This window comes from Rhinolophus sinicus, linkage group LG05 (assembly GCF_036562045.2).
Source record: "Rhinolophus sinicus isolate RSC01 linkage group LG05, ASM3656204v1, whole genome shotgun sequence".
NCBI classification, from domain to species: Eukaryota; Metazoa; Chordata; class Mammalia; order Chiroptera; family Rhinolophidae; genus Rhinolophus; species Rhinolophus sinicus.
In genome coordinates this window covers 182160403-182185395 of record NC_133755.1, presented here as the reverse complement: position 1 = coordinate 182185395, position 24993 = coordinate 182160403, and the positions used below count along the sequence as shown (strand labels likewise).

General features: G+C 44.0%; 1 protein-coding gene across 6 annotated transcripts in view; it reads left to right on the top strand.

Moving 5' to 3' along the window:
* Positions 1-24993, top strand: part of RPS6KA2 (ribosomal protein S6 kinase A2) — a 299944-nt gene that overhangs the window by 217819 nt on the left and 57132 nt on the right. For all 6 annotated transcript variants that reach the window (XM_074333812.1, XM_074333813.1, XM_074333816.1 and 3 more), the window contains 2 exons: positions 2417-2533; positions 6715-6796. In XM_074333812.1, the coding sequence (XP_074189913.1) occupies positions 2417-2533; positions 6715-6796 (199 nt within the window). The remainder of the gene's footprint in view (positions 1-2416; positions 2534-6714; positions 6797-24993) is intronic.

Here is a 24993-nt window from a genome sequence, read left to right as displayed (position 1 = left end):
TAGGAAGAAATTGGGGTTCTGGATGAGTCGCGCTGTGCAGGGGTGTAGGTAGAGGATGGCCACGGGCCCACTGCCCGGGAAGAGCTTTGTAACAGGCAAGGGGCCTTTTATTCTTGTTTGAGTGGCAAATCATCTTCCGTTTCTGGAAAGTCACCAGGAGGAAAAGGCAACATATGCATTTATGTTTCTGTGGGGACTCGGAGAATTTTCTTGAACTTCAGCTTTCGGCCTTGTGTTCTAAGTGGGGAATCAGTCTGCCACAGCCGCGCTGCAGACTGTTCCCCGTCAGAAAGCCAGGTGACACCATGAGCCCCAAGGTTCCGTACCCTTCTTTCCCTGTTACAGATGGAAAGATTTGTCCCATGGCTAAAAGGGTCCTGCAGCCCCAGAAAGCCACAGTAAAAGCTGAAGGGGCTTCCAATGTGACCCCAAAACTCTGATCTAAGCAGAATGCACGTTGGCTGGCTTGGTCCCAGCATTCTTACTGACTTATTCAGGAAGTAATTGCAAAGCAATTGTCTCCTAACTGCGCTTATACAAGCCTTATGAACGGACCAAAGAGACTCCATCATGGCTGGCAATATTCGCTATTTTTACAAATACGAGAACCAGTGTTTTTCCAAAAATGGTAAATAATCCTTGCAGATGCAGACATTGAAGTGTTTCCTTTAACCATCGCAATAAAAAAAGCAAATGGTAACTGCTTAGGCCACTGACCTGCTGAGTGAGGTTTGACAGCACATATGACCTTGCCTACCCTTAAAGGCGTCCCATATTGGTTATATGGAGATAAAATTTGTAACTTTTGAGAAGCTGAATTTTTCAAACATTTTAGATACCACTGTAAACTATTGCTATTATGATTTCTTTGGAAAATATTGGCCCTTAGATTTAAATATAGGGAGGACATGTGTGGCTTTAAAGTACTCCTTGGTTAGAAGCCCAACTCTAACACTTATAGCTGTGTGACCTTAATCGGGACAAAATCTCTACTTCATAGGATTTCTTAAGGAAGAAAAGAAATAATCTATGAAAAGCCCTGGGTGCCCAGAACACAGTTTGCAATCGCTGACAGCTATTTTTAGAGCTTTTCTGCCAGTCCAGGTTGACGTTTTCCTATATCCAACCAGTGGCAAAAGTACAAGCAGGGAGGAACAGTCAGATGGACGGAGGGATTGCAGGACAATCCCGGAGAAGCCAGAGATAACCTGAAAGACCAGTTAGGCTCTAATGTCAGGAAACACCCTACTTTCCAACTCTCCAGTTTCCAATTGCTGGCATTTGGGCAGATGGCATCGCCTTTTACAAGTGAAGTAATACACCTTTGGGGACAGGAAGTTCTCTGATGAATGTTTCTAGTGCTTCCTGTTCATGTTTCAATTTAAAGATTAGGGACTTTTGGGGCGGCCAGATGGCTCAGTTGGTTAGAGCGCGAGCTCTGAACAACAGGGTTGCAGATTTGATTCCCACATGGGCCAGTGAGCTGTGCCCTCCAAAACTAGATCAAAGACAATGAGCTGCTGCTGAGCTTCTGGAGGGGCGGCCGGATGGCTCAGTTGGTTAGAGCACGAGCTCTCAACAAGGTTGTTGGTTCAATTCCCGCATGGGATGGTGGGCTGCGCCCCCTGCAACTAAAGATTGAAAACGGTGACTGGACTTGGAGCTGAGCTGCACCCTCCACAACTAGATTGAAGGACAACAATTTGGAGCTGATTGGCCCTGGAGAAACACACTGTTCCCCAATATTCCCCAATAAAATGTATAAAAAATAAAAAAAACAAAGATCAGGGACTTTTCTTTCCTGTTGGGAATCTTGCTTCTGGACTGGCAGCACATGTCTTCTGCTTCTTCTGAAATAAAATCTCTAGGGTGGCAGTGAAACGTTCCTTGTGTGAGCTGTGGCAAAAATGCCAGGGATGGTCGGAAGGAGACAGAGAAGGAGGAGGAGGAGGAGGAGGAGGAAGAGAAATAAATCAGCATTGCACAAGCTGCTTCCACACGTGGGACCCACCGATGGCGCTTTCGAGCATGGCAGTGTGGACATTAACACACATTTTCCGAGGACCATTTTGTTCCCTAGTTTCCATATCCATCCCTATCCAGACTTTTGCCCAAACTGTTCAGAAGCAAAATGGATTTCATTGAGAGTCCCTTTCCATTTCCTTGTTGTATTGGTAAGACCACATGACAAAAATCCATGGAGAAAAGAAGCACCAGCTCACGTGGCCTGCAAATGGAGTAATCAGCACAAGTAGCTAGGCTAATTATGTAAGGCTACATGACATCATGACTTTGAAACTCCAACCCTAAAATTCCATAGCATACCCAACTCATCCTAACTTTCATGTTGGATGAAACGTGAATTCCACGGACCCTCTGACTTGTGTGCTTATCTGGTGTCACTGCTGTTTTGTAGGAAGAAGGCGTCGTGAAGGAGATTGACATCAGCCATCATGTGAAGGAAGGGTTTGAAAAGGCCGACCCCTCCCAGTTTGAGCTGTTGAAGGTTTTGGGACAAGGGTCCTACGGAAAGGTAAGCTGGTCTTTGATTTTCCTGAGAGCGTCTTGTTCCACTGGGGCTGGTCCCCATCTCGAGGCGGAAGTCCTCAAATGTCTGGTGACAGGAAAGATGGTGCTGATGCCTCCTGAGCACAAAGGAAGCATGGCCTTGCGCCTGACGGAATGAAATTTACAGGCGGCCCTCCCGCTTCAGGGTCCCACGCTACCGCGTGTCCCGAAAATAAGACCTAGCCGGATAATCAGCTCTAATGCATCTTTTGGAGCAAAAATTAATATCAGACCCGGTATTATATTATATTATATTATATTATATTATATTATATTATATTTATTATATTTATTATATTATATTATATTATATTATATTATATTATATTATATTATATTATATTATATTATATTATATAAGACCTGGTCTTATAGTAAAATAAGACCGGGTATTATATTAATTTTTGCTCCATAAGACACATTAGAGCTGATGGTCCGGCTAGGTCTTATTTTCGGGGAAACACAGTACCTGGAACCCGGCAGCATGTCAGAACTGCGATCTCACTGCGTGGCTGGAATTCCATCACCACAGAGCTGTGCAAAGTAGGGGCTGCCCGTAGCCCTCGAGAATATCACATACATTTCCCTCTTCTAATGGCTTCCCTGGGCTTTTAGTTTATTACCGTAGTGAGCAGGTTATTGAACTTGAGCCAATGCATCTTTGGCAGTGCATGCTCTACAGGTATTTTTTTTAAAGAAAGGAAAGAAAGAAAGAAAAGGGGGAAACGACGTCCCCTTTGGTCACTCAGGATTCAGGAAGCCTGGGACCAGCTCCTCTCCTTACCCTGCAAGTCAATTGCCTGGTTGTTTTACCTGGTTAGGCCTCAGTTTCCCATCTATAAAAGGGGGTTAATACTGTGTGATTTAATTTGACACGAATCCTTCCTAGTAGTTGCCTAAGATGTATTTTGCATAAATTGTTTGTTTCCTTTCTTGTTTATGTTCCAATTACAATAAAGCGAACTCCCCTCAGGAAATGAGAAATAGCTGGTTGTTTAGGGCCACGTCCATCTACAACAGGCTATCAGTAAATCCTGTCCGTTACAGGGAGAGGTGAGTTACTCCAGCGCCATGCTCATTTCCCTACGTCCTTGGTGTCGTTGTTAGAAGTATGTCGACCCTAACAGCATGATTTCCATAATATGAAATAAACCCTGACACCAACCTCTCCTGGAGTATAAGCAGAACAGAATCCTTGCTCTTTAAAATAACTATTATTTATGGTATGTGGGCATTCCCCAAAACTCTCCATTCTTCATGGGACTTTGTGCCAAAGTGAACTCGGGCCCTGTTGATTTCATGTAGGCTCAATAGTATATTAATGATGTTCTGGATGGTCTCCTACAGACCACAAAGATTCGATTGTGCAAAATTTATCTTTTGGCATTCTTATCGGGTGGAATGTCTTTTCTTTTCTCTTTCTCTTTTCCACACTGTAATGTGGTAAGGAATGTGTTTGTACTAATGTACACGCAAGCATGTTAGTTTGGATCATACGAGATTACCAGTATTCAAAATTTTGTCCCTTACAAAAATGGCTATTTGATGTAGTTTATCAGGTATTTATGGTAGTAAAGATTTCAGTCTCTCACAGTGAAAATAGCTGGAACTGAAAACACAGAAATAGGACCTATGTGATGTGGTGATGGAATGTCCCGCCATTGATTAGAAATGTCGGCGAAAAGGAAAGGGGCAGATTCTTTCTCGAAGAACCATGACTTGGAAATAGAGACCAACAAAGCTGTCTCCCTTTCCTACCTTTGAAGACGTGCTCCGTGTTGTGTCCTGAGAACGAATTCAACCCAGGCCAGCAAGGCTCAGCCGGGTGCCCTGTGTCCGCAGTGAAGGAAGACGAGGTCCAGCGAGCACCGGCCAGACCATGGCTGACTAGTCGTTACCAAGTGACTCATCTTTCACTCTGATGCTGCCCCCGTGTCCCGGTGCTTGGTGACAGCAAAGATGGGGCAGTGCTTTCTGGGCTCAGTGGCGACACACGTGAGGCTCTGTGTGTCCATTCAGAAGCTCGACTGAATGAAAGCAACTTGACCACATCCTCCTCGGAGGCTGGCAGGTTAACAGTGACAGGGAAAGGGCTTTTCCCAATTCCCTCCAAATTTCAAAGTTTGAATTTCAATTTTGCTTTAAAAAAAGAAACCGTCCTGTGGAAAACCACACGTGACACACCGGTGTTTGGCAGGATCTTCTTGGCATGATCACCTTGGTAAGAGTCCGTATCTCCCCTTCCCAGCCGTTATCATATGAGGAATAAAAAGATAAAGTTCAGAAGACAATGAACAGGAGAAGTGAAAGGCAGAGGCAGCTCCTATGAACATTTAACCTCCACGAACGACCTGATTCACCAGCTCAACCATGACATGTGTGTGGGGCCGGGTCAGCCGGCCGGTCAGTGCCATTGTTGGCATTGGAGGGAAAGTTCAGGACGCGGGGGGATGAGGGTGCTGAAGTAACGTGCCAGGACTCTGGAAAAGAGAGTTATTATTCTGGAAATCCTCGCTCGGAGGTTCCCCGGGAACAGCACAGAGCCAATGTCAGGCAACTGAGAGCCCCAGTACAACTTGTATTTGTCCACTCAGTATTGTTGGTTATGAATGTTTTATAAAAGCAGAACTGATGACAAGAGGAGGGAAAGCCGTATGCTCTAATGGCCCGTATTATTTTATTCCTCATCTGTAAATCCAAATAAGTGCCTTTATGTGGGAGTAATCTTCCTTTTGCTATCTATACGAGAAAGAAAGGCGACACTAAATGTTTTCCTCCTGCCGAAAACGCCTGTTAAACACGTTTCTACCTCTTGCCTCTGCTCCAAAGAGCTGAGAGCTGGTGTGACATTGGACCACAGTGTCCCTGGCTCGCAGTTGCCCATCACCAGTCCCCCCAGTGCTTCTTTCATTCAGTCAGTGACTGCAGAGGCTCAAGATGCAGAAATGAACAAAGTGCAGTCTCTGCCACGTAGACCTTTGCGCTGATGCTTGCTCCTGACCCCAAACTCCAAGGAACCATCTGAGTGACTTGTCATCGCATCCTGACTGCACGAGTCCTTCACTAACTAATCTCATCCTCAATATCTACTGTCCGCTGGGCAGCCATAAGAAGATTGTCCCTGTAACAGAGGCAACACTAAACCCCGGAGGAATGAGCCCCTGGTGCGGGGACAGCTGAGCTGGCAGCTGAACTGTGAGGTGTCCTCCGTACAGGACCACACACTTGCATGTGCTCTCATCTTGGAGGTCAGTCCTGCAAAGCACTGGGAGCCAACAAACCAGTGCTGGACCAGTTTGCTGGAACAAAGGAGACAGCCGATGGCCCTTTGCAGTCCATTCAGACCATCGTGATTTCTGTGCTGTCCAGGGAGCACGGGTAGCAATAGGGCTTGGGTCAAGAGAAACACAGCCTTATCTTCAAACAGAAAAGCGATTTACGCATTCGCGTTGAAACGGGAAAGCAATGAAACACTGGAAAATACAGCAAGATCATTCGGTGGTTCTCAATGTACCCCCCAGAAAGTGTTTCAGAAAGCGCTCCTAAATGTCCGCGTGAGTCCATGTAAGAGCCTCTTAGAAAGCAGCCTGTCTGTAAGCTTAAGCCACTCAAAGCTAACGTTCAAGTAAAGCAAGTTTAGAATAAGAGAAACTAGTTGCTCTTGAGACTCAGAATCTGTCTTGTGTGATTGGTACTAGCTCTCGGGTGGTCTTCACGGGGCGGGGCTACAAAGGGGTATTTACAGTAAACCAAATGCTCTCCCTTAAAACTTGTGAATAGTAGTTGGTTTTCTAAACAACTAGTCTTCGGAAGGAAGAAAGGAAGGAAGGAAGGAAGGAAGGAAGGAAGGAAAAGAAAGAAAAGAAAGAAGAAAGTTGCTATTACTTCTATAAAACGTTTAATGGAAAGTCAATGGCCAAAACCATGATAATTCTTCATACAAACACGTAATGATGTCACCACAGAGTTGTGTGAATTAGATGACACTTTTCCTGGCAGCCTGGATGTCAGAGAAAATTTTACATTGAAATTTTTCCTACAGCATACTTATTGTATTGGAATTCTTCTAAACCCCTTGTCAGATCAAATAAGGAAACTGCATGTGAAGTCTTGTCAATTTCATGTGTTCTGCGTTCTCTTTATCAGGTGTTCCTGGTGAGGAAGATCAAGGGGTCGGATGCAGGACAGCTCTACGCAATGAAGGTTCTTAAGAAAGCTACCTTAAAAGGTGAGGATTTCACAAAGGTCATGTTTGAGGCATATAACTGCGTTATGCTCCGCTCGTTATTTGAGTAAATTGCTCATTCCGTTCCATGCCGCAGGGTTTCAGAAGCTATCTCCAAAGGAGTATATCAGACACGTTACTCTCTAGTTGATGATGAACGGTATCAACATTTCCCAGCATAGTCCACATATCCCTGCAAACTTGCCACCACTTTTAGAGAGAAAAGCCGTAATGCGTAAATCCCATCTTTCCACATGTGTTTTTTTCTGTAGCGAACCATTTGGCGGAAAGCATGGCGGGGGAGCCAAAGCAGACTGTCACGGCTGCCTGTAGACAACAGTCCAGCCTAAATTCTTTGTCCGACTGGATTACTCAGGTTTAAACAAAACGTGATCTATGGCTGTAATATTCCCCTTTGTTGTCCTGGTGACTGGGATTTAGAAATACAGTCCCACACCTGGCTCCCAGCCCTCGGTACCCCTACCCTCCGGTAAAGCAACAGCACTAAACCCAGGTCAAACTAAAGCTGTTGTCGAAAATCTCTACTCCACGGTCATGGTCATCTAGCCAACAATACACAAGAACTGAACACCTACTGCGTCTGCTCTGATCACCTCCTAGTCACCGCTGGTGACGGAGGGATCCTGTGCCCTTAACAGTGCAAGAGGGCTGAACACCTGACACCGTCACTGGGCAGGTGAGACAATGGACTGTATTAGTCACCTAAGCTCATCACCCCCGGGGAGGAGGGCACGTGCCATGCTGGGCCACACAGGTGGTGCTCAGCAGCCTGAACCAGCTGGGGCTGTGGGAGGTGGCTTTGTAGTAACAAGAGGGTGAGGTGGCCTCTGGTTCCTCGGCAGATGTGATGGACTTGTTTGGATAATTCTGTGGGTGGGCAGGAAACGGCAGCCTGTTAGTCTGAGGACCAGATGAGGTCCAGCTGGTCCAGCCTATAGCGGAACCAGCAGGATGGGGGAGGACAGACACCTTTCAAGAGCAGGGACTCATGGTGAAGCTTTGGGGCCATGAAACTCAAAGATGTCAAGGCAACTCTGAATGTGTCGGTCCTATGTCACAGTGGCCTCAGCAAGTGCATGTGGGGCAGTGCAAAGAATCTGTCATTCCCTGTGCTCAAGTCGCTTACTGTCTAGCTGGTAAATCAGATACACATCCTGAACTACAAATGTAGGACAATATACACCAAATAGATAGACCTAAACATTTTAGTATGCTAAGGAGGCGAAGAGCTGCTCCAAATGAGGTCATTCACGAGGGAGTAAGAAGGTAAGTGAGACTCCAGTCTGCAAAGGTGGGTGAAGAAAAGGCAGGGATCAGGATGGCACTGTCACCGCGGCCAGTGGTGCCCACTTTGGCCAGACTGGAGGCTGCACAGAACCACCTATGTGTGTCTGGGAAGAGAAAGTTGTTCAAAATAGACGCCCAGGCCCCCTCCTGACCTGCTGAATCAGAATCCTTAGAGCCTCGAAGCTGACCGTTCTAACAGCTTGTCCCAGTGACTCTGTACAAAGCTTTGGACCCTCTGAACTAGGCCTTCTGCTTTGTTGCAGACGCCTGAGTTTTTAATGCCACACTATGAATAGAACATAATTTAAGCCTTGCTTTTTATAGTGAGTGCTTTTTATAATATATACATGTATGTATGATTATTTATATAGAAACATATAATTATATTTCTAAAACTGTCAATTGAACTTGGCCACATATTCCAAGATTCTCATAATAATATAATTTTAAAGGATTATTTTGTCTTATGCTTAAGTCTTTGATCCATTTTGAATTAACTTTGGTACATGGTGACAGATAGCAGTCCAGTTTCATTCTTTTGCACATGGCTTTCCAATTCTCCCAGCACCATTTATTGAAGAGGCTGTCTTTCCTCCATTGTATGTTTTTAGCTTCTTTGTCAAAAATTATCTGTCCATATGTATGTGGTTTTATTTCTGGGTTCTCAGTTCTATTCCATTGGTCTGTGTGTCTGTTTTTCTGCCAACACCATGCTGTTTTGATTATTGTAGCCCTGTAGTACAAGCTAATGTCAGGGAGTGTGATACCTCCATTATTCTTTTTTCTTAAGATTGCTTTGGCTATTCAGGGTCTTTTGTGGTTCCATACGAGATATAGATAATGTATTACAGAACTGTACACCTGAAATCTATGTAACTTTACTGACAATTGTAAACCCAAGTAACTTTAATTTTAAAAAAAGAAGAATGGTTTTGTCAAATTCCTTATCCTGCGTTAAAGCATGTGCGGGAAACAAAGATGCATAGGAAACAGGTTTTGACGTTCTGTCCCCACCTTTTATTAATAGTGAAAGAATCTCCTCACTTAAGAACAATTGCAGAGAAATAGAAAATTAGGCAGCTTTTAGTTCCAAATCACCTGGGTGTCTGAGAAACGAATGGCCGTTCTGACCCTCGCTCCAAAGGTCACACACAAAGTTAGCTTATGACCCATTTGTTCCACTCCCAGGTGTGTAACTAAGAGAAATGAAAACGTGTCCACACAGAAACTTTTCACAAGTGTTCATAGCCCCACTAGCCAGCTCACAGTAGCCGAAAAGTGGACAAAACCCCCAAATGTCCCACAATCAATGGGAAAATGAAATGTGTTATAGCCATGCAATGGCATATTATTCAGCAATAAAAAGAAAAAAGAAATACTGATGCTACAATGAACATGAATCTTGCAACCTAAGTGAAAGAAGCCAGGCAGCAAGCTCCCCAGATTGTATGATTCCCTTTATGTGAAAGAACAGCAGAGGCAAATCCATAGACAGAAAGTAGATTAGCGGTTGCCAGGAGCTGGGGAGCACTTAGGGAGAAAAGGGATGATTAATAATAGGGATGGGGTTTCTTTTTGAGCGATGGAACTGTTTTAAAATTGATTGTGGTGATGGCTGCATAGCTGTGAATGTTCTAAAAACCATTGAATTGTGCACTTTAAACGAGAAAATTGAATAGTATACAAATTACGTCTCAGTGAAGCTGTCATTTTAAAGCCAATAGCTGCTAAATAACACGGCCATTTGCTAAAACCCACTTTTTCATCCTAAAAGCATTCAGATCGACCCTCCCCGACAGAGCAGGCAGGTTTCTGCAGATTAAGACAAAGGCGATGGAAACGGGAAGCTGTGACGGTTCATCCTCCCAGGCGGATTGTCCTCCGATCCTGATCACACACCCGTCAGCAGCTTGCTTTCCATCAGCAGATTCCATATTCAACTTGCCAGTCAGGGCACCGTGACCTTCAGTTGTTCCTTTTCTCTTTAAATCATACCTGCTCCTTCTTTCTCCTCAAATACAACCCCTCCTCCTGCCCCTGAAAGGACCAGGAGAAAAAGTAGGAGTGGGTTGGAACCTGAGGCACTGGCTGTCCACGCTGCTCGGAAGGGGCGAGGTCAGGCCAGGAGCTGGGATTCTCTCTGCTGAATGGCTGCTAAGTCTGTACTCCATCTGTGTTAACTTGACCTCTCCGCTCAGGTGCAAAGCCCTGTCTCAGTGATTTCACCTCTGTGGATGCATGACTTTCCAGGTTCATTTATCATCCAGCCCGGGGTCCCCGAGACAGTCTCTGGCACCGTGTTACATGGAGGAGGCAGGAGATAAGCATGTGTGCAGACCGATCCTAATATTGCTAAAGGCACAAGCATCTCCACCAGTACAGGAGATGTACTGATGTTAAACACTAAATATTAAATATATGCCACAGGAAAGATGCCACAATGAAAACAGCTGTATGATTATTGGTAGCGTTTACGTTCTTCTCTCTTCTCCATATTTCAAGTTTTCAACACAAATGAAACATACTTGACTTGTAATGTAAAGTTATTATAAAATATTCCGGAACAATGTGCTTGACTGTGTAAAGTCACTTTTACATCGTGACAATGGGCCATATAAGCATAAAGGAGTAGAAAAATCTCCCGTTCCCTGTGCTCCTTAAAACCCAGCTTTAAACCCAAACTTTATTTTATATCATACAGTGTTTTTTTCCAGCTTCCCATAATGGTCCATCACTAAAAAAACAGGTGTTTTTTATTTCCAGAAATGCAACTGGAATTTGTTTTCCTAAGAGAAAACAAAAAAGTTTGATGACACAGTCCTTTGCGTGAGGTGGTGCTTGCAGCCAGTCACAGGAGGATGGGGACGTACAGAGGGGACGCCGCCCTCGTGCACCGCTGGGCCCCTCTACACTTTCGCTTCTCCCCCTTTGTGAAAGAGGAGGATTGGTTCAAAGGATTATTTAAATCTGTTTTTGCTCCGACACCTCTGCATTCCATTAGCCTGGGTTACTAAAAGATTCCGTAAACTCAGAAAATAGTCCATAACTCATGCTCCATCTGTACAGCCTCAGCAGTTTGCAAGCCAGTTCATTTTCTGAAGAATGTGAAAGAGAAAAGGAGTGTTGTGACAATGGCCCTGACACGCCCCACTGTCAGCGATGAAACCTGAAAGTACAGACAACCGTCCGAGGGAAGATGCAACAGGGAAATTGTTTGCAAAAGGAAAAGATGGAAAGGGGGCGGAGGTCTTGTGGAAATAATTGTAAAACTCCAGATTGTTCTCAAAGACACGAGTGTCGTGTGTGAAGTGAGAATTGTTGTCAGTGGGGTAACAAATAACTAGACATGAAGGATGCAAGTCTGACAGCTCTGTTTGGTCTTTCAGCAGTTTGCAGTTGTCAGGCGCCTGCCCCTCTTTAGAGAGGTGGTGCGTTCGTTTCTGCGGGAAAGCCAGCTGCTCCAGCAGCGGGAGGTGTCACAGGCAGGCAGGGGTGCTGGCCCCTGCCTGGCTCCTTTCTCCTCATCTTCCCACCTCACGTGGATGGCACTGCGTGTCTCCTCGTCACTTAAGGACCCTTTGAAAATATTCAACTTCTTCAGCTGACAGTTTCTGTGTCCACAATGCCACATTCCATTGTTCTAGGTCACAGTTCCGTGGAATAAGTGCCAAAGGGAGACGTGCCCACTTGGTGCTGTGGGAATTCGGCATAAAAGACTATAAACACCCCAAGCATGATGACACCAGAACTGGAGCGCCCCTGATCTCAGTCCCGGTTTAGTGAGCTGCCAAGTGGCGGCTGTCACCATGGTGATAATAGTGGTTCCCAGCCTTGACTGCTGGTTGGAAGTGCCCATGGGACATTCATACAATGCTGACACCTGGGGGCCACTCCCCAGGATTCTAAATTAGTGGCTCTGGGAGTGTTCTGGGCGGGAGACTTGGTATCCCCTTCCCCCCGGTGGACACCCCCACCCCTGTGTCTGTAGTGTGCCACCCCTGGGGCTGTGGTTGGGAGCCCAACTCGGGGGCCTCATCCATCCCGAACTTGACTGGCTGCGTGCCCTTGGGCAAGCGCTCCTGGCCTCCGTGTCCGGCTCCTTAGCGTGGCCTGGTGTCAGAACAGTGCCCGTCTCACAGCGTAGTGAGGACGAGCTTCCCCGCTACCTGTGCGGTGCTGCTGGACAGCCGAGCTTCAGCAAGGGCCAGCTGTGCTCCCCTGTGGTCTTTGCTCCATAAAAACTGTCTTTGGGCCTGTTTGGTTTGGTTTGGTTTGGTTTGGGTCTGATTGAGTGGGGCAGTGGGGAGGGAGGCGGACAGGACATGGCCGTCAGGTTAGAAAAGTTACCTCTTGGTTCAGCCTCGTGCCTCCAGCTGTGGCGTGAAGAGCCTGGGATCATGCCAATTCCAGAGGACAGCTGGTCCCTGTGTCGTGACCGCGGCCACACACGCACAGGGCAGCTCTCCTGCACTCTGTTTCAGCGTCCACAGGGACAGAGCTTCTATGTGAAGTAGCTCTTTGCAGTGATGATTTTCTGGTAGGACTTCACCTGTGTTTTCATGCCTAGCTAGGTTTTCCACCATTTTCCCTGTAAGATACATTTTCAAAGGCCAACGGTGATATACATCCCCTGCTTTGAAGGAAATCAGAAGGAAATTGATGGGGTTTGTGTCCTGTTGGTTCTCAAGGAGAAGAAAAATATTCTGGGAAAATCTTTTTGTTTATACAGTTAAGTAACGAACAGACAGTTCTGGTGATCTCACGTGTGTTTCTTGGCGTCTGTGGGTGGGTTCCGGCAGTGGCCTGGCTGGTGAGGGGGGAGGGACGTGGACCTGAGGCTGACTGCTGCTCACCCCCCACCTTCTTTAAGAAGCTCCGCTTCCATCTCCTGGAATGTCCCCAGGTGCACTAGGCCGTGTGGAGTGCACGTGGGGACCAGGACAGGGACGCGTGTATTGTATTCCTGTGGGTGACAACATCATGCCCTAGTCCCTGCTCAGAGCCAGCTCAGTGCTTTCCAACCTCAGAATGTCACTTTCAGCACCATTTTATTCATGTCCTTCTCTCTTGCACTGAGATGCTTCCTTTAGAAACGGACTTACTCAGAAACTAAGCTTCAATCAGCCCCTTAGTTTGAATAGATATTATTTCTACACGAATTCATGTATGTTATTTGATTTGCATTTGGATGATTGTAAATTCCGAGGGTGGAGGGCTAAGGCCAATTTCAACCATATGTGTTAAGTGTCCCTACTGGTCTTATCATCTTCGTTTTACAAAGGAGGAAACTGAGGCACAACGCAGTGAAGCCCTCACACACAGTCCCGTGGTTTGGAGGGCGTGGAGTCAGAGGCCGTCCGCCTCCCTGCCACACCTGGCCGCGTGTCTTCATCAGGAGGCCATGTGCCAGCTGGTTGCGCCTGAGGGCTCTGCTCCCTCGGGCGTTTCTTTTCCCAGTAGATGGTCTGAGATGAAAGGTACAATGAAATGAGTCCCCCTTAGGCACCTTTGGCTCCTGTCTTTCTCGGGCTCTTGGGGGTGTGTCTTGTCCCTTGTCCCAATGTACTAGGTACTCCCATTCGTTATTATACACCACCTGTATACGCGGGGGTTCTCTGTATGTTTGTTTCTACCAAATTTGCATATCTTGTAGATATGAAAAAGTAGGAAATTGCTTTTTTCCACTACTTGTCATCTTTAATATCTGTGCAGTGTAAATACAGAAGACAGATCCACAGAAAAGTTCTCTGGTAAAGAAGTTAGTTAAATAAGCAGGTTGGTTTTCTTTTAAATAACTTAGTATAGAGAAAGAGGCTGACATCCTGGGGGGCTGTGCCTGACCTGGTAATCCACGTGGTTCACAGTGTTTATTCCTCACAGTTTTCTTCCTCTCTTTTTTCTCTGGAGTAAACAGTGCAAACTTTCGGCCACTTCTCATGGGGGGCCACTTTTTGCTGAGTTAGACCTTTGTAGGCAAAAGACGGTGTGTGAAGGTGGATTGTTATTCTGCAGCCAGGAGGCTGCTCAGAGCGTGATCTCAAACCCAGTAGCGTTTCACGGGCAAAGGAACAAGTGGTGAGCAGCGGTCGCTCAGCCGGGCGGAACCTGATGTGGCTGAAACCTTGTGCCCCACCTCTGTCTTCAGAATCCTTAAAGTTGTGCTGCCTGGACCCCCGAGCCACCATCTGTCACCGTCATGCCTCTTTGTGACTGGAGCAGTCTGCAGTGGTGTGGGTGGACGCTGTCCTCTCCGGTCCTCTGGGTGGTCACTGCACGTGCAGCGTCCCACCCACCATGCCCCCTGTGCTCTCCTAAGGTGTGCTTACTGGCTGCCCCTTTCTCATCTTCACAGTGACTGATAGATCGCTTATTAACATTTATTTTTATCTTACCCTCAATTTTCTTTTAAAATACCATCTATATATAATATAATGAAATGTTACGTAATGTAACATAATGTAATGTGACACAATCTGGTATATAATGTAACATAGAGTAATTATAGTGGTAGAGATCATTTGAAACTCAGACAAATGCAGGCAATGGTATCCAACTCTGAAGAGAGGGTTTCGGGTCCCCTTGTTGCAGATGGAGCTTTGCTAAGGAAATCCATCCTCCAAAATAAGTTGCTTATTCTCACCAGGGAGGCTTATGAAGCTTGCAGTTGCCACATACTTTGAGATCAATTTCATGAGCATGTCCCCAACTAGCGCCATAAGATTGCGTCGGCCATCTACAGGGAGTCTTGGTGACTCGCAGGAGGGTGGGCCTGCAGCTGCCCAGAGGTGGCCTCAGGTTCACAACCACTGGCTCCAGTGTCCACCTCATCAGGTTCTGGCAAAAAGGCCTGCTTGCATTTTGATTTTCACTTGCCCTGAGCCCTCCAAGGACTGTGGTTATGGAGACATCTTGTTAGGACTGACAGGGGCGTTGGCCCACTTTTTAACTCATAAACATTCAGAACGGGCCACCTGGTTGCGGAAACAAAATCAACAGTTCGGAATGTCCTGAACCTTCAGTTCCTCATGAGCACAAAGGAGCAGGTCCACCCAAAGTCGTGTAAAGGGCTGTGGGACTTGGAAGTCGTGAAGACGTGGCCTGATCCAAAGGGGGAGGGGGCCAGAGGGTCGCTCTGGGTTTCCTAGTGTTTCATGTCCACCAGGGTGACGTCAGAATGTGCTTCCTCCCTGGGTTCCTGGGGAGGAGCCTGTGTCCTGCACAGCAGGATGAATTTATAGGTGTCCCCACCTTCATCTCAGCCCTAGGGGCGGCCAAGGGCCACGCCGGCTGAAGGACACATGAAGGTCAGAGCTGGTACTGGCAGGTACAGATTGCTGTACAGAGCAAAGCAAACCACAGAACCATGTCCCCCTAGCGCTCCCCGTTTCAGGTGGGCCACACGTACAGGGTTGATTTAAAGCCAAAAAAGGCTCATTTATCCCCAATACCTACGGTTTGTTAGTGAATCTCAAAATAGCCTGGAACATTTTTCTTTTTACATCCATAGTAGCAAACCCACTCGTTTCCAGGCTCACCCGTAAGTATCTGAGGAAAACCACCACAGGGGCCCATGACCTGGCTGCAGACTCCACACACTGGTCTACAACTGCCCGGCGGGAGAGTGCTGCCCACACGTTGCTGTCTGATTTCTGTGACTCACTGGCACAGTAACAGTGGAAGGATTGAGGAGTCATCTCTGGGCTTTCTTTTTCGTGCATCTAGGTCTTAGGAGTGAAAGCGTCTCGGAAGCCTTTGTTGTTCACCAGGCAGTGTGAACATGCTCGGCCTCAGAAATGGGGCACCTTCCCTCATGTCTGTTTCTTTCTTAGTGGAAGGACCATCCGTGGCTGTCACTCAAATGGCAGAGCCATGGTCCCAGCCCTTTCACTCCATCTGTGGATCTGGCCCAGAAGTGACCAACACCACAAAGAGAGGGCACTGGTGTGGTCAGAATGGGGACCTTGCCCAACACAGTAGAATTTGCACAGACCTGGAGAACCCCCAGTCACCTTTGGAGAGCTGGTCTCATGGGGCTTGTTTCATATCTGAAGGGCATCGCCTGGTGTCACGACTGTCCTTTGACGTGTTTCACGTGTCCCTGCATGGGTCCATGGAAACCAGGCATGGTCAGTTACACAGTTAGTTGTCCGCAGTGATAAATCCTGTCCTGGAGTGAACACAGCCATTTCCTGTTTCCTGCCACCCTAGAGCCGATGTCTGCTTGCGTTTTGTCAATGTGTGCCCATGGAGTCAATCTTATAAAACACATTTGTGGACACGTTTTCCCAAACTGATGTGTTTAATCTGTGTTACATCATGTTGTCTGTCAGGGCTGTAGTCTTGGTTCCTTTCTCTATTATTTTAGACTTGATGAGACGATTTATATATTGTGGTGACTTAGGCTCCTGGCCCTTTTTCTGTGTGTTTCAGACAATCTCTCAATTTTTTGTTTGCCTTTGAATGTGACGATCTTTCTGGATGGCCAATTTGCAGGTGTTTTGTAACTCAGCCTCTCTCTCTTTCCTGTCATCGCTTCAGTTGCCTTTATGAAAAAGAGATTCCCACCCAGACGTCAGATAGGTATTCATCTTCGTTACCATTTTTGTGGCTCGATTCTGCTTAACACTTAACTCTTTCATAGATCTAGATGGACTTTTTTATGTAAAATGTAGGGAGGAAATAGATATTTATTTTTTCACTATAACTAGACAGCCCTTGGAAATTTGGATGTAAGATCTTTTTCTAATTGTTTCACCAGGCTGTTATGGCCTTTGGGTTCCCTAACCCTAATCCATAATATAATATTGGTCCTTTTCACCACTTGTAAGTGGCACTAAACACATGCATAGTATTGTGTAACCATCACTGCCATCTATCCCCCAAACTTTCCATCACCGCAAACAACACCTGCCCCCATTACACACTGCTCCTCACTCCCCTCCCCCAGCCGCTGGCACCACCGTTCCACTTTCTGTCTCTATAAATGTGAAATCCAGGTCCCTCATGGACGTGGAATCACACAGTATTCATGTCTTGTGTCTGGCTTATTTCACTGAACATAATGTTTTCAAGCTTCATCCATATTGAGCAGGTATCAGGATTTTATGTCCTTTTAAGGCTGAATTATACTCCATTTTACGGATGAACCACATGTCGTTTCTCAGTCATCTGTCCAGGGACACTTGGGGTGCTTCCACCTTTTGACTGTTGTGAATAACGCTGCTGTGAAAACAGGACTACAGGTGTCTGTTAGAGCCGTTTTAATTAGCTTGGGTCTACACCTAGGACAGGAATTGCTGGGTTGTATAGCAGTACTGTGTTTACACATACCTTTTTCCTGTTTTTTAAATAGCAGGTGAGATTGCTTTTTTTAAAATTAAAGTTTATTGGGGTGACAATTGTTAGTAAAGTTATATAGATTTCAGGTGTACAATTCTGTAATACATTATCTATATCTCACATTGTGTGTTCACCACCCAGAATCAGTTCTCTTTCCATCACCATATATTAGACTCCGTTTACCCTCTTCTAGAGCCACTCTCCCCCTTACCCTCTCATTACCCCTAAACTATTGTCTGTGTCTATGAGTTTTTGTTTCTTCATTTGTTTATCTTGTTCTTTTGTTATTTTCAGTGTTATATCCCACATATCAGTGAAATCATATGGTTCTCAACTTTTTCTGTCTGAGTTATTTCACTTAGCATTATAATCTCAAGACCCATCCAGGTTGTCACAAATGGTCCTATTTCATCTTTTCTTAACACCAAACAGTATTCCATTGTGTATATATACCACAACTTCTTTATCCATTCATCTATCGAAGGACATTTTGGTTGTTTCCATGTCTTGGCCACCTTAAATAAAACTGCAATGAACATTGGAGCACACATGTCTTCAGGGATAAATGTTTTCAGATTTTTTGGGTAGATACCCAGGAGAGGGATTGCTGGGTCATATGGTAATTCTATTCTTAATTCTTTGAGGAACCTCCACACTGCCTTCCATAACGGCTGCACCAGTCTGCATTCCCACCAACAGTGTATGAGGGTTCCTTTTTCTCCACAGCCTCTCCAACACTTGTTACTATTTGTCTTGTTGATGATAGCCATTCTGACTGGGGTGAGGTGATATCTCATTGTGGTTTTTATTTGCATTTCTCTGATGATTAGTGATGTTGAGCATTTTTCATATGTCTATTTGCCATTTGTATGTCCTCTTTGGAGAAATGTCTCTTCAGGTCCTCTGCCCATTTTTCAATTGGGTTGTTTGTTTTTTGTTGTTGAGTTGCATGAGTTCCTTGTATATTTTGGATATTAGCCCTTATCAGAGGCACTGTTTGCAAAAATCTTCTCCCATTCAGTTGGTTGCCTCTTTATTTTGTCGATGGTTTCTTTTGCTGTGCAGAAGCTTTTAAGTTTGATATAGTCCCATTCATTTATTTTAGCTTTTACTTCCCTTGCCTTTGGAGTCAAATTCATAAAATGCTCTTTGAACCCAAGGTCCATAAGTTTAGTACCTATGTTTTCTTCTATGCAGTTTATTGTTTCAGGTCTTATGCTTAAATCTTTGATCCATTTTGAATTAATTTTGGTACATGGTGACAGCAGTCCAGTTTCATTCTTTTGCACGTGGCTTTCTAATTCTCCCAGCACCATTTATTGAGGAAGCTGTCTTTTCTCCATTGTATGTTTTTTGCTTCTTTCTCAAAAATTATCTGTCCATATTTATGTGGTTTTATTTCTGAGTTCTCAATTCTATTCCATTGGTCCACGTGTCTGTTTTTCCGCAACTACCATGCTATTTTGATTATTGTTGCCCTGTAGTACAAGCTAAAGTCAGGGAGTGTGATACCTCCAGTATTGTTCTTTTTCTTAAGATTGCTTTGGCTATTCGGGGTCCTTTGTGGTTCCAAACAAATCTGATGATTTTTTGTTCTATTTCTTTAAAAAATGCCATTGGGATTTTGATGGGGATTGCATTAAATCTGTATATTGCTTTGGGTAATGCAGCCATTTTAACTATGTTGATTGTTCCAATCCATGAGCACGGAATGTCTTTCCATTTCTTTGTGTCTTCTATTTCTTTTAAAAATGTCATAGTTTTCAGCATATAGGTCTTTCACATCCTTGATTAAGTTTATTCCTAGGTATTTTATTCTTTTTGTTGCAATTTCAAAAGGAATTGGTTTTTTTTGTTGTTTCTTTTTCTGAGATTTCATTGTTAGTATATAGGAATGCAATGGACTTTTGTACATTGATTTTGTAGCCGGGAACTTTACTGTATTCGTTTATTGTTTCTAATAGCTTTTTGGTGGAGTCTTTAGGGTTTTCTACATATAGCATCATGTCATCTGCAAAGAGTGATAATTTAACTTCTTCACTCCCAATTTGGATACCTTTTATTTATTTCTCTTGCCTGATTGCTCTGGTGAGGACTTCCAACACTGTGTTGAAAAGCTGAGGTGATAGGGGACAGCCCTGTCATGTTCCTGAACGTAGAGCAAAGGGCTTCAGTTTTTCACCGTTAATTATGAGATTAGCTGAGGGTTTGTCATATATGGCCTTTATTATGTTAAGGTATTTTCCTTCTATACCTATTTTATTAAGTGTTTTAATCATAAATGGATGTTATATCTTGTCAAATGCTTTTTCTGCATCAATTGATATAATCATATGATTTTTGTCCTTTATTTTGTTTATGTGATGTATCACATTGATGGATTTGCATATGTTGAACCATCCTTGTGCCCCGGGGATGAACCCCACTTGGTCGTGATGAATAATCTTTTTAATGTATTGTTGCATTTGATTTGCTAGAATTTTGTTTAGGATTTTTGCATCTGTATTCATCAGAGATATTGGTCTGTAGTTTTCTTTTTTTGTGCTGTCCTTACCAGGTTTTGGTATCAGGGTAATGTTGGCCTCATAAAATGAGTTAGGGAGTATTGTTTATTCTTCAGTTTTTTGGAAGTGGTTGAGTAGGATTGGTATTAGATCCTCTTTGAAGATTTGGTAGAATTCAATAGCGAAGCCATTTGGTCTCGGACTTTTGCTTTTGGGAAGGTTTACGATGACTGATTCAATTTCCTTACTGGTGATCGGTCTGTTTAGAGTTTCCAGTTCTTCATGGTTCAGCCGATGAAGGCTATATGGTTCTAAGAAGTTGTCTATTTCTTCTAGATTATTGAATTTGGTGGCATATAGTCTTTCATAGTATTCTTGGATGATCCTTTGTATTTCTGTGGCATCCGTGATAACTTCCCCCCTTTTCATTTCTGATTTTATTAGTGACTTTTCTTTTTTTATGTTAGTGAGTCTAGCCAAGGGTTTGTCAACTTTGTTAATTATTCAAAGAACCAGCTCTTTGTCACATTAATTTTTTCTATTGTCTTTTTGTTCTCTATTTCATTTAGTTCTGCTCTGGTTTTTATTATTTCCTTTCTTCTGCTGATCTTGGGTTTTATTTGTTCTTCTTTTTCTAGTTCTTTAAGGTATAAGATGAGGTTATTTTCTGGGATTTTTCTTGTTTCTTGAGATAGACCTGTAATGATATAAATTTCCCTCTTGAAACTACTTTCGCTGCATCCCAAAAATTTTGGTAGGATGTATTTTCATTCTCATTTGTTTCTGTGTATGTTTTGATCTCTTCTCTTATTTCTTCTTTGACCCGGTCGTTCTTTAAAAGTATGTTGTTTAATCTCCACATATTTGTGGTTTTTTTCTGCTTTCTTTTTGCAGTTGATATCCAATTTCAAAGCCTTGTGATCAGAGAATATGCTTGATATGGTTTTAATCTTCTTAAATTTGCTGAGGCTAGTTTTATGTCCCAATATATGGTCTATCCTTCAGAATGTTCCATGTACACTAGAAAAAAATGTATAGTCTGATGTTCTAGGGTGAAGTGCTCTATAAATGTCAATTATGTCCATTTCATCTAATGTGTCATTTAGGGCTGTTATATCTTTCTTTATTTTCTGTTTGGATGATCTATCCATAGCTGTCAATGATGTATTTAGGTCCCCTAGTATAATTGTGTTTTGGTCAATTTCTCCCTTTAGTTCTGTTAGTAGTTCCTTGGTGTATTTCGGTGCTCCCTGATTGGGGGCATAAATATTGATGACTGTTATGTCTTCTTTATCACTATGAACTGTCCATCTTTGTCTAGTTACCTTTTATATCCTGAAGTCTGTTTCATCTGATATCCGTATGACTACACCTGAATTTCTCTGGATACCATTTGCTTGGAGTGTCAATTTCCACCCTTTCACTCTGACTCTATGTTTGTCCTTGTAGCTGAGATGTGTCTCTTGGAGGCAGCGTATGGTTGGGTTTAGTTTTTTGATCCAATCTGCTACTCTGTGCCTTTTTATTGGTGAGTTCAGTCCATTTACATTTAGGGTGATTATTGATATGTGAGGATTTCCTATCATTCTATCTTTAGTTTTCTGGTAAGACTGTGTCTCCATTGTTTCTTTGCCTTTTTGTTGTTGTCTGTTATTTCTGTGTGGTGGTATTCTATGATGTTTCCCTCTGTTTCTTCTTTTATTTCGGTATATATTTCAATTCTGGATTTATTTTGAGTGGTTATCCTTAAGTTTATGTAAAAGAAAGTTTCATATTTAGAGTATTCCACTTTCTTCAGCATGCTTACTTTCTCCAGTCCCATATTCCAGTTCAGGCCTTTACTCTCCCCCTTTTTATGTTTTGGTTGTCACAAATTATCCCTGTTGATGGTGGTCGAATAGCCTCCTTTAGTATTTCTTGTAGTGCAGGTCATGTGCTAGAAAATTACCTCAGGTTCTGTATGTCTGGAAAGGTCTTTATTCCTCCTTCATATCTAAAGGATATCTTTGCTGGGTATATTATTCTTGGCTCATAATTTGTCTCTTTCAATAGTTTGAATATTTGATTCCATTCCCTCCAGGATTGTAGAGTTTCTGCTGAAAAAGCTGGTGATAATCTAATGGGCTTTCCTTTGTAGGTTACCATCTTTTCCGTGGGTGCCTTGAGGATTCTTTCTTTGTCGTTAATTTTTGACAGCTTCAATACAACGTGCCTTGGAGAAGGCCTGTTGGGGTTGAGGTAATTAGGCATTCTATTTGCTTCTTGGATTCAAGGATCCAGTTCTTTCCACAAGTTTGGGAAGTTCTTGTCGACTATTTGTTTGAATATACTCTCTGTTCCCTTCTCTCTTCTCCTTCTGGTATGCCCATTATTCTTATATTGCTCTTTCTGAAGGAATCAGAAAGTTCTTATAGAACTCTCATTTCTTTTAAGTCTCAGGTCTCTTTCTTCTTCCATCCATGGCATTTCCAGATTTCTGTCTTCGATGTCACTGATTCTTTCCTCCATCTGCTCAACTCTACTACCTAAGCTGGCTATTTCATTCTTCATTTCTTTTATTGAATTCTTAATCCTCAGAAATTCTATTTGGTTCTTATTTTAAATTTCCATCTCTTTGGTAAAATGTTCATTTTTTTTCTTTGATTGTGTTTCTGAGTTCATTAAACTGCCTATCTGTGTTTTCTTGCATTTCTTTGAGTTTTTCAGAACTGCAATCTTGAATTCTCTGTCATTTAAGTCACATATTTCCATGTCTTTAAATTCATTTTCTGAAGACTTTTCATTTTCTTTCTGAGCTGTCTTGTTACCTTGGTTATTCCATGTATACCATGGTATTCCATAATATACCATGGCAATTAATGACTTATTATTTCTCTTCCTAGACATCTACAGGAATGGGTTCTGCAATAGGTTGATAGAAAGAGGTCTTTCTTTTGTTTTCCAGTAGGTGCTGGTAGAATATTTTATTTTCTCTCTGATTGCAGCCTTTTATTCTCTCTCACACTGTAGTGTTATGTTTTCTCTGCGCTATTCCAGCTTCTCACACAATGTGGGGATTCCCTGGAAGGTGGGGTTCTCCTCTGTGAATAGTTCACCTGGGTCTGACAGCGCCACCTCCGTGCGGGGATGCGGAGAACTTCTGAAGTTTCAAAGCTCTTCCTGCACCAGATTCAGAGCCCGTGTGTTTCAGCAGTTCTGTTTACTCCTGCAGGGATCCACCCAGATAGCTGGGGACTGGGGCAGGGTGGATTGTGAGAGGTGGCCCAGAGCAATGGCAGCGACCACCACCACAGCCGGTCCTGCTTCCACAGCTCCCTCCCCTTTGCCGGTACTAGTTGGGCTGCGAGTCCGTGTCTGCAGACCACAGTTCTCAGAACTGCAAATTTTCTGTTGTTTTGATCTGACACTGCTACTGTTCCACTTCTAGCACCGGGCAGGTGGGGGCGGGGCGAGCTCTGGATGGGTAGGGAGGGGGCGGCTAGTCTCAGTGCCTAAGGCTCTGTTCTCTGCTCAGCAGTGAGGGCTTAAACCACCATTTTCAGCCTTTTTCCTTCAGTCTTTTCTCCGAGGTCTCTGCCATGAGCGTTGGGTTCAGCCGTGGTATATGCTGCCCCCTCAGCCCTGTGGGCCATAAGCGGAGCCCTAGCAGTCCGAGTTCTTCCCTGTCCCGCAGCTGCGGTAGCTCCGGGAAGCAGCGAGCTCGGCGCACTGAGCTGGGTCTGCGTCCTGCGCCCGTGCGGCTCCATCTCCTCACTTCTCCCTTCCCTCCTTCCCACTCGCGCGATTCACCCACCTGTAGGTGAATTCAGTAGTGAGCCTCTTAGTCTTACCTGTCTGCTGTAGAGGGAGTCCTATGTGGAGTTATAGTTGTTCAATTTGTTGTAAATTTCAGGGGAGATTTTAAGAGGCTCACCTCACGCCACCATTTTTATGACTGGGATTGCTTTTAATTGGAGAACAGTTAGGAACAAAATAATTCTTGCAGACGTCTGTTGTCCACTGCTTGAAATAAATGTATACTTCTTCAGATTCTAAAATTCAAATTATTAATTAACATACTGTTTCACTGTGTATTTAAAACAGCAAAACTAATGGAGTCACTGAGAAAAAGTCTAATTGCAACTAAAAAGTCAAGGTATTTTTAATGAAACTGTGTTATCTTTGTTATTTTAAATGAACATATCCACTTATTTGGAAAAACTGTTCCTCGGTAGCCTGAGGAAACTTAGAGAAACCAGTTCTTAAAAACCTAACAGTCCCTGCGTACGTCCTCTCTGAGGACCTGCCAAGCTGCCTCCCATGGCGCCTGTTCCAGCCACCGGCAGTGCACAGGCTCCCAAGTTCTCCATGTCCTTGCCAGTGCTTGTGACCACTGTTCATTACGGCCACCTGTAGGGAGACTTCTTAACTGACACTGTAAAAGTGCGTCTCACAGGGCCACGTACAGATGAATGTAAGTGCCTGGCCCAGCGATGCAATACTCACCTACGTGTCACACTTACTGGTATTTGGGGAAATTCTCTGCCATCACCCACACGGGACCACATGAGGTCACATGGATACTGCCCTGGGTGTACCAGTTTGTTTGTGGGAATCTTGGAGTTGTTCTTATTCTCAAGTGGTGGTCTTTGTTTGTTGGTTGGTTTATTTTTGCCTCAAAACTAATTCCATCTGTTTTCACAGATGGCTAAACATTGCACAATGTCAGCACCAAACAGAGTAATATTGTAATTCATTATAACAAAATCCATACTCCATAGTTAGTCTCAGGGAGAGAGGGAGAAGAAGCTTCCTCATGATTGCCAGTTCCACCAGAAATGAGGAAACTGCCATTTTGTAACCCTAAATGATTCAAGCAAGGGTATATATATGTATCTGATGTCACCATTGGATGAAGAATTGGTAGGGAACCCCAAGTCATTTGATACCAAAACATCACCCCACAGGTGACTCATTTACAAAGGGACGAGTAGCTCTTTACAGTGAGAGACTGATGACCTGCCACCTTAACCATGTCACTGAATTTATCATCATATAGTGAGAATAACA